This window comes from Marmota marmota, unplaced genomic scaffold (assembly GCF_001458135.2).
Source record: "Marmota marmota marmota unplaced genomic scaffold, marMar, whole genome shotgun sequence".
NCBI classification, from domain to species: domain Eukaryota; kingdom Metazoa; phylum Chordata; class Mammalia; order Rodentia; family Sciuridae; genus Marmota; species Marmota marmota.
The window spans coordinates 16,525,039-16,535,569 of NW_026000016.1; the positions used below are offsets into that span (position 1 = coordinate 16,525,039).

The 10,531-nt window shown below is 36.3% G+C and overlaps 1 protein-coding gene across 1 annotated transcript in view; it reads left to right on the top strand.

Annotated features, from left to right (window-relative positions):
- Wdr64 (WD repeat domain 64) overlaps positions 1–10,531 on the top strand; it is a 140,074-nt gene that overhangs the window by 86,719 nt on the left and 42,824 nt on the right. Inside the window, exons 11-13 of the mRNA XM_048809781.1 lie at positions 3,464–3,590; positions 6,438–6,586; positions 9,074–9,197. Coding sequence (XP_048665738.1) covers positions 3,464–3,590; positions 6,438–6,586; positions 9,074–9,197 — 400 coding nt within the window. The remainder of the gene's footprint in view (positions 1–3,463; positions 3,591–6,437; positions 6,587–9,073; positions 9,198–10,531) is intronic.

The following is a 10,531-nucleotide window of genomic DNA, read 5'->3' on the forward strand; positions in this document are numbered from 1 at the left end:
TTTGGCTTACCGTTTTAGAGATTTCAGTTCATGATCGATTGGCCCTGTTGCTTTGGGCCTGTGGTGAGGCAGTACGTTATAGTGGGAGCAAATAATACAGCAAAGCTGTTCCCTTTTTGATCAGGAAGTAAAAGAGAGTGAGGAGTGGTCAGAGTCCTACAGTTTGTTTCAAGGGTACACCTCCAATGACCTGAAGACTTCCCACTAGGCCCCATCTCTTAGAGGTTTAATTTCCACCTCCCAATAGCACCAAGCTGGAAACCAAGCTGGTAGCACACGAGCCTTTGGAGACATTCAGGATGCAAGCTGTAGCATACTACTTAAAATACATAGAATAATTTTGTCATTAAAAAGTTAATTGTTTTCCATATTTTATGGGTCCATTATAATTATATATAATGGTGGGATTTACTAATACATATTCATACATGCACACAAGTTAATTTTTAAAAAACATGTTAGATATCCTCATCTCATTTTCCATTTGCTAATTATCACAGAGGAAAAATGTGAGAACAAGATTAAAAAATTAACAAGTTTAGTTTCAAGTTGCTAAAATGTTTTCTTATTAAGTTACTTGGAAGAACTTAATAAATACATTTTTGCATTAAATTTACTAAACAGATAATGTTGAATGTCTTTCATTTCTACTGCACTGTTAAAACCTTAATTTTCAAATATACCTTTTGTCTATAGAGTTAACTCTCAAACAAGTTTCATAATCTCATATATCTTCAAGCTTTTCTTGTGAAAAATCATGTAATTCATGGAATGACCTGATTTGATTCCTTTGGGGACAAAAAAACCCAAAAAACAAGAAACAATCTTATTAACCTCTTGTAGCCATTGGGTAAAATTAGGAAGGCAGGTCAATTCCCAGCTTTCCCTGACAATGCATTTTCTTTCATCATATAATGTTCATTTTACCATTCAAATAGTTCTTTCAATGGACTCTAACTATTTGTCCTCTACCTAATATACTAAGTCCTTTCAGGAATGACCTGCCTGCACATGGATTCTCCCAAGTTTTTAAACACTAATACCCGCCATAAGAATATTGTCAGCCCCTGGTCAGGATAAGTGAATGAAGATGACTAGCATCCTTAGAACCTCATTAATATCATTACTTTCTTTTCTCCCAAAGGAACTAATATATTATAACCAACTAAGAATAAAATGGATTATGCTTTCTGAAAGTGTTCCATTGATTAATTAGATTAGTAAAAGGTATTGTGTGTCTCTGCAGTGCTGAGCCACTGTACAGTTCTCTTGGACCAAGACAGAATAAGCAAGTAACAGACCCAATACCCCATAACCAACCCCAAATAAAGGAAATTCATAAGACATTCTATTAAGATGTGGTTTCTCCCTTAAGTAACTTCTGGTCTAGAAGACAAGACTACTCAGTAAGTCATCATATTATAATTGCTACATGATACTAATATAAACAAGAAATGGGCATATAATGGAAGAGAGAGAGAGTGTGTGTGTGTGTGTGTGTGTGTATCTCCTATTGAAATCTCTTCTTTTTTTCCTCAACACTGTATTTTGAAGTTTATATGGTATTCTACTGTATGAATGCATTACGTCTTAGCTTGCTAATGAATGTTTGAATGTTTTGTTTTATTTTACCCTTTGTGTCTTTGTGATTATTGCTTTGGTTGAATAGAGGCAGAGGGTACTGGTATCTTTATGTTCATTCTAGAAACAAGAAAATTGAGACCCAAGAAGTTTAAATGATAGATTAGAATGAAAACCCAATTTTTTTTTTGCCTATTCTCTTGTTTCCAACAACTACAATTCAGAGTGTATGCACACACAGCAAAAAGATGCCCACTTTGGACTATCTCAGTTAAAGCAATAAAATCAGAAACAAAATGAAAAGAGAGAAGTTTCTTTGACACTCCTTGAATTTGCTTTTTTTGCCTCTATCTCCTGCTGTTCTTCATTCTAGGTTCTGAACCTAAAATCATAGGTAGTCCTTTATACTTGCTTACTTTTTCATACAAAAGACTGAAAAGTTCAATGTTCTACCTTCTCTGTATATTTGCATTATTTTGCTATGACAAAGGAAATAAATCCTATTTTAGTAATATTAACATACAAAGGATACATATTTGGGTAAAATATCCTTAAATCACCCGACTTCAACAATTTTGTGTTCTTACATATAAGAACCAATCTGTTTTAGCAATAGTGAAGATTTCAACTCAGTTAACTCAGTTTTAAGGGCCTCAAATTAGAAGTTAGTATCTTTGTTAACAAAATTAATTCTCAGAGTTTGATACATAGTTCTGAGAATAATCACTCATTTACTCAACAAATATAAATGATCTCCAACTTACAATAGTTTATGATTTTTAAATTTTATGATTATATAAAAGCATACCTACCGTTGTGGTTTTCACTTTCTGTACAGTATTTAGTAAATTATATGAGATATTCAACCACTCTATTATAAACCGGGATTTGTGTTAAATAATTTTGTCCAATTGTAAGCTAATGTAAGTATTCTGAGTACATTCAAGGTAAGGTAGGCCAAGCTGTGATATTCAGTAGATTAAGTATATTAAGTATATTTTTACTTGCAACATTTTCCACTTATAATGGAAATAACCCCATAAAAGTCCAAAGCTATTCATAGTCTAATTTAATTGGTTAACAGTAATTGCTATGATATAAAAATTTTATTTAGAGCTAATGCATGTCAAGGAATGTAATCTTTGATCAAAGCACACTTATTTCTGAAATTCTGTTACACTATAACTTACTAGAAAAAAAAACACAGCATAATGAAGAAGGCTAAGACCAGTTATTTCAGGTGACAAAATGTAAACTTGACCTAGTTTTCTGAACTCAAGTTTTATTTGAATTATTGTATAGTTTTCTGTCCCCTCTCAAAGCAGAGCAATAAACCAATTCCCTATTTTCTTACTCTATTTATATCATCTCTAAAAACTACTTTCCATAATTCTTACATCTCTGTACACGGGGAACGAGAGGTTCTTAGAAACCTCACTTAGTAAGATGTTCCCATCTTTATAAATCACGAAAGAACAATTTGAAGCCTCCCACCTAAACTATGAGTCTCCCTATTTTCTTATTCATGGCAAAAAAAGAAATGTGGCTTCAATTCAACAGTAAGTTATGATCCGTCTATTATTATTTCTCCACATTTTTAAATAGTAAAAATACTATTCTCCCCTCCCCACTATAACAATAGAAAAAGTCCCTTCCTCAGGTATAATTCTGAGCAGGGCTTTAATCACTGTTGTTCTTTTCCTCTGATATTAATGAACAATAAATGAACCAAGAACCAAATTGGAGCTTTGCAAATGTGTGCTCATGAAATAAATTGTACTTCCCTGCAGACTTTGCAGACTCTGAAAATGCTTTCCCTAAATGTTTTGAGTGAGAAAGACAAAGTATAAACAATGGTGAATTCTGTGCTTTATTCCCCCAGGTTTTCAGGGTGTGGGATATACAGACTCTCTCCCTGTTACAAGTCTTCCATGACAGCCAGGGAGGACCAGGAGACATGCAGATTTATTCTATGATATATGATACCAATCATGGCATGCTTATTGCAGGTAAGCGTACCCAAACACAGGCAAATAAAACTCACGCCTTGATTTTTAACCTTTAAAAACATTAACACTTGAGCACTTACTATGGAAAAAAAATGAGAAGGGGAAATAACCAACCATCATTTACCACAGTAGATATTTCTTTTAATTCCATTTTTTTCTTATTGTTATATGGGTAGATGGATGAAATGTGTAACTGCACTTTCCTGAATATACCAGATTAGTTCTTTAAATCATCGAAGCTAAGAACACATAGCCTGTGTGAAACAGCAAAGAGGACTGTAAATTGTTGCTACATCTAGGGGAAATCCAGCTCCCATATTCAGCTCCGTTTTGACTTTGGATAACAGGAACATGATCCTGTCTTAGAATGGTGACCCCAGCATGCACCAGCATTAGCCCCTTTTCCACAGTGAGGCAATTTGGCCCCATGAATTCTGGTAGCACCCAGTTACTCAAAAAGGATACAGACCCTCCCAGCTGCCTTTGCTTCTAAACAAAGAGCAGTGGAAAGAGAAACTAGGATCCAGTGCTGATGCCAACAGATTTGTCACCAATTTTTATTGTGCCCCCTTAGACACACTAAAGAGACAAGGTACCCTGTTAGGCATTTAGGTTGAACACTGTTCATTTGCGCACCCTTAGGCTTTAGAAGAAAAAAAATGAATGATATTAATAGTAGTACTTCCTTCTGGAACACTAAGCCAGAATTACATTTCCTAAGCATATTCTCACTGACCACCTGCTCTGAGTTCCTATGGGATTAATTAAAATAGGGAAATGACTAGTGCTATCTCTGATGGAGAAAATAATTATTTTTAACCTTTGTGTTGATTTTTCCTCTCTGGATTAGGAGTGACCTAGCACTTCATGCTGGATAAGTAATTTTTCACCTCATAAAACAGAACTTATTTCCAGTTGTAAGCACCCCTCTTTTATATGACCTCCTCTAAAAACTGCTGGCAAATTTTCTTAGTGTCCCAACTTCCATGTTTGACTATTGGATTTGGCATTTCCATCCCATTTATCATCAGAGTAACTACTAAGTTTCAAATCAGAGTATAATATACCAACATAAAAAGAAGGAAGAAAAGAAAAATCAAGATTCTTCCTAATTTTATATAATTTTGGTAGTATGTCTGTTTGTAAAAACAGAACTCTGTGTGTATTGCTTAGCCACTAAAACTGCATGTGTTGACTATAGCCATGAACTTGACATAAGAATTACATGAAACTTATTAATTCATGCTTGATTCACATGAAGCTTCCCTATATAGTAGTCTTCTAAGCTACAATGACAGCAGTACCACATTCTGGAAATGCTTTGCAGAATATGTTGTTACTGGCACTGTCATTATCATTATCATTCTTATTAAGGCAATGACAACTGGTATACTTTTTTTTACTTTATGCAATTCCATATGAAATGGAAATTATTAACTTTTTATTTTGTAAATAGCAAGATAATCTCAAACAGTTCAGTTCAACTGATGAAGGCTAAAATATAGTACTATAATTTGATCTTAAAGCTTCTGACTCCTAAATCCACATTCATTCTCTGTACTGCATTGATTCCATAGTTGTAGTACAACCAACCAAAAAAGTAGAAAATTGCCCCGTGTCCATAAGCATATCTAGCTTTGTTGCTGTGAATTTTAAATAAAGTTAGTTATTGTCAGTGTAATGTTAAGAGATCTACCAAGAAGTTCCAAATGTGGTTTGATTATCTGGTTACCATATGCCTCTCACATTTCCATATTGAAGTATTCGAATTGAGAAATATTTCCAGATGAACCATTTCAGTCTTTCTTCACACATAAACAGATTTTTTTTTCTTAAAATGTAAGCACCTTAGGAAAGTGTTTAGTAACTCCTGCTAAAACTTTTAAAGTGGAGATTTCTTTGGAAAGATTTGAAAAATTAAATGAAAAATAAGTCTGCTGTTGGTAACTTAATCTCTACCTCAATAAAATGGGGAAGAAGTTTTATATTTATTTTAATGACAGGATGCTTTGATATTGTTATTAATATTTCTAGATATTACACTAAAACAGAACATACCATTAGTTGATTTTGAGAGTCAATACTTGAAATTTATAGTACAGCTATAAAACCAAACCAAATGCCCTCTTAAAAGTGCAAGAATCCCTGTTCTCCATCTCATGGCCATACTAACTGCATCTGTCACTATGTCATTTTGGAAATTAACCTTTCTTACCGATATTGCAAGCACTGGCTTACAATTATTCCCATTCATTATATTTAGTAAGATCGCACTCACGGAGTTATTTATCATTTGTTGGTTGAAAAGGACTCTCTAACACTAATTTCAACCACTTATTAGAAGTTCACCTTCAGCAGAAAGTTGGTCATTCCCATCACTGCTGTGCACCAAATGGAGGGACATTAGTAGGCATGATAGAGAAAGGAAAAAGTGTACTATAAAACGCTATCTGTTCTGAATCCATAATTAAGGTGAGTACATATCGGCTCTTTTGAAAGATAAAGGCAGAGCAAATGTAATTTTCTCTTCTTTGTGTGATTACATAAATCATCGCATGACTAAGTAAATGTGGTGCATATGATGAGATTGTACATTGGAACTCCTTTTAAGCTTTAATTGGGGATCACTAGAAAAGGTATGTCAGTGAAGTCCAAGTGACCTGCACTTGAAAAATAATGAAGTTCAAAATAAATGCTTTATTTGTCAAAAATGTTGTAGAGTAATTGGATATATTTTCACCTTCTTAAATTTCCTGGGTGTTGATATTATTAATCTCACTGATTGTGGTTGGGTAAATTCCAAAGGTCTAATATTGAGTACTTATGAGATGCTTACTTCTGTTTCAGGATCAAGTGTTATAGATATGTATCCTTTAACTAAGATGATACAGGATACAAAACAGGTTCCTCACACTCATGATCGAGAAATCAACGTCATACTTTATAACACATATTTTGCCCAAGTACTCACTATCTGTTCTGAATCCATAATTAAGGTGAGTATATATTGGCTCTTTCAATAGATAAAGGCAGAGCAAATGGAATTTTCTCTGCTTTATGTGATTATATAAATCATTGCATGACTAAGTAAATGTAGTGGTGCATATGATGAGATTGCACATTGGAACTCCTTTTAAGCTTTAATGAATACACGAAAAACAAGCATTTTAAGCCAGCTCATATTGCTTGCTACCAAGTCACATGCTTATTTGAATAAATAAAGCTACTTTCACTATCGTTTTAGAAATGGAAAAGGAAATATATCAAGGAGGGAAAACTAGCCTGATTCCATTTTTCCATTCACAGTTGAGCTGTGAGTAGACAGTGCATGCTGAGAAGGAAGGAAAGAAAATTGATATATGTTTCTATGATCCCTATAGGAGGATGCCAAGAGCATATTGTCCATGATTTCATTTAATTCATGAAAGCTCTCTGTGGACAGATGAAAACTTCCATTTTAAGGAAGTTCAGCTCAGAGCTGAAGTGACTTCCCCCAGATAATATAGTTAGTAAACACGAGGACTGGGATATGAACCCAGGTTTGCCTGCTGTAAATCCTCTTGACTTTTATGCTCCACCCCGGTAGCTCCACTGCTGCTGTGTGCAGAGGCTGGGATACCTGGCTGTGCTAACCGTGTCTGTCAGTAACCACTGCTGTTGCCTGGCATCAGTAGCTAGAGTTTTTTGCAACAGGTATTTCACACATATTCTCTAAGAGGAGAGAGACACATGAACTGGTAAAATGCATTCCTCAAGAAACCCTTCAAATTCCCTCTCAATTTTTGATATTTTGTGCACATCTGCTGGAAATTTTCACACCACTAAAGGAGCTCCTGAGTGCAGTTAGTTAATCATCACTTAGGATAATTTTAAAAGAAAGTAACTAGACAAAAAGTAAAACTAAGATCTGTTCTGCTCTCCTACAATAATGGCCTCTTAAGGGGAAACTGTTCTCCCTGTGCAGGACGAAAGAGAGAAAAGGAATTCATCTAGGTAGAGTGTATACCTGATTGGGTGGAGAGGGACTGTACTTTAGGCTGGAGATGGATGACCTAAAACCCATTCATGCAGTGACCAAGATTTTTCTTTTTCCTTTGAAGACCTTGTCTATACCCAGGGACACTCAGAGGTCGAGAACATGAGCTGTAGGACCAGGGTGACTTTATTCAAATCCTGGCTGTACTACTTCTCAGCCAGTGGCTCTCCATTTTCTGGCTCTCAGACTATTTCATCAGTTACATCTCCTCACATGGTCCCATCACTTAACTGTAACAGCTCTCTTTCCCTGGAGGAAAAACACACTTTCCCATCTCTGACCCTTTGTACAGTTGCCCACCCCCCAAAATCTCAAGTGTGATCACCTAGTACTGCTAGCTAAATTTTGTAATTTGGTTGGAAGTTTGATTTACAAGGGGGAGAAATTCAGAGAGCAAGTCTACAAATATAGGTTTCTAGCTTCTTCTATGTTACCAAAGAAAGGTAAAGATGAATTTTGACACATTTCTGGATTTTCTAATTACCTCCAGCCTAATTTCACAGATGGACCCCTCTGAGTCTTGCCCTACCCTTCTCTCTCTTTGCCTCTCCCTCTAGGTTTGTGTCTCTAGTTAGAGAACTACTTGAAACAATTAGCGAGCTCTTTCCTGAGGAGTCTCTCGCATAGCAAGCTGTTCACATATTCTGTCCCCTGATCCCTGTCTCATTTGGATGTATGTCACAGGAATACATCCAATTTGATCTTTTTGTCTGCCTTGCTTTTGTTACATCTTTATTTTGCTGCTAACCTTACTTCACATTTACAGTAATGTGTCAATCAGCTATCTATTGCTATAACAAAATACCTCAAACAGCCAACTTATAAAGAGGGAAGGTTTATTTTGGCTCATGGTTTTGGAGGTTTCAGTCCAAAGGTAGGTTGGTCCCATTGCTTTTGGGACTGGGGTGAAGCAACATCCATGGGAGGAGTGCAAGGTAGAGCAAACTGCTCACCTCATGGACACCAAAAAGCAAGAGAAAGGAAGAGGAGGGTCCATGTCCTAAGATCCATTTCAAGGCACATTCCCAAAGACTGAAAACCTCCCACTAGGTCCCATTACCTCCCAATAACACCTACCCTGGGGACTAAGCCTTTAACAGATGAGCCTTTGGGGGAAACTGAAAACCCAAACTAAAGCAAGTAACAACTGACTACTTTCCCCGCAGCCAGAGACTGCCTGAAATGGAAGCCGCAGGCTGCCTCTGCCATCTACATTTATAGCGGGCATACTCCATGACAGCATAATAACATTTAAATAGCTCTGCATTATTCAGAGCAAACCAACATTCTTTGATCAAACCAGCCCTTAGGGCAGAGGATTGGGAAAGGTTGGAGAAACGCAGAGTACAAATTTGGAGGCTGTCTTGAATATGGTAAAATTTTGTTAAGAATTGAAAAGCATATGTATTGGGTTACTTGATTTTGTGGTTGTCATTCTTTTCTATAGGTATGGGAACTTGAGACAGGCCTCCAAATATACCAGATTCTAGACCCTCATGGCTTCAGTATTGAAGTGACTTCGGCAGCTGTTGACGAAAGTGGATATTTTTTTGCCACAGGAGCATATAATGGTCAGACTAATATCCAGAATATGGCCTCCCTGCTTAATGTCTTGAGAATTTGTGCTAGGAATACAAGTTTTAGGGGTTGAAGAAAGAACATGAATCAGGCTGGAACGTGTAAACGTGCCAGAGTTTGCTCTGCCCCAATGAACAATGATAGAGTCTCTTATGTGTAATACACATGTCTTGATATTGATGTTAAAAATAATACTGCATTTGTATAGTGCTGTAACTAATTCAAAAGTCTGTCACATACAGTATCTCATTTAATCTTTGGTAGAAAGTATCTGTGTTGTACTGACTCATTCTATCCTATTTTTGGGGTACCATCAGCTAAAACCAGACATTAGATCCAATTTTTTGGACCAGAAAATATCCGACCAACCTTAGCATAGCATGCCTAGAATTTTATATTGAACTTATTTCTATGTCTAAACTCCTTGAGGGCATATGCCATGTCAAACTTAGGAAAATGTCAGGCTCCTGATGTGAAATTTTATTTTGTGTTTCTCAAGCTGTGGAGCACTGCATAGAATTTCTAGGAACTAGAAAGCTACTGACTGCCCCACCTTTCATCTTACCTTGTTCTGAATTCCCACAAAAGTGTGCTTTATGTGCATGGCCAACTGAATGTGCAACTCAGAATGTGTTGATTCTAGGGACATATTTACTAAACAAATGCTTATTTACAAGCCAATTGATGGACTAAGTAAGTAATCCAATGGGAAAGTTTGATTTTTGAAAGTGAGCAGAAGATAACCCAGCATGAAATAACAATCATTAATGCTGGGACAATGAGGTATGAATAAATGCAACTGGTTTTCATATGGAACAGTACATAAGAAAGCAGTGTGAATAAGCCATAAGCTTACCCTACATACATAGAAAACTTGGTAATAATAGAAATTCTGAATGACATACACAATTATTATCAGGCATAAGGATCAAGCAACTCAATATCTGACAGAGAGTCATAGTATTTTCATGCACCCACGTTCATTAGTCCTATAATGCCACCCTGACCAGCATGGGCATCTGAACTAAGATTGCTCCTATGAATTTGCAGGGATATAAAATAAAACACAAACACAATTTACCTTTACACAAGCTTCAGGATGGCTTCTCTAGCTCTCCTTCTATCCATAGTAGGACAGAAGGGGAAGGACTACAAGGGAACAGGTGAGTGTAACTCAACCTTAGGGGCACACCCACAAAGAAGACCTTCTTGCTATCCAAGCCAGTCTCCGACCAAGCCACAAGGAATGCAGTGATTGGTCAGAACCTGACACATCAGGACTGCAGGGCATAGTCAATTCAGTGTGTCCCCCCCCCCCCCAATCTAA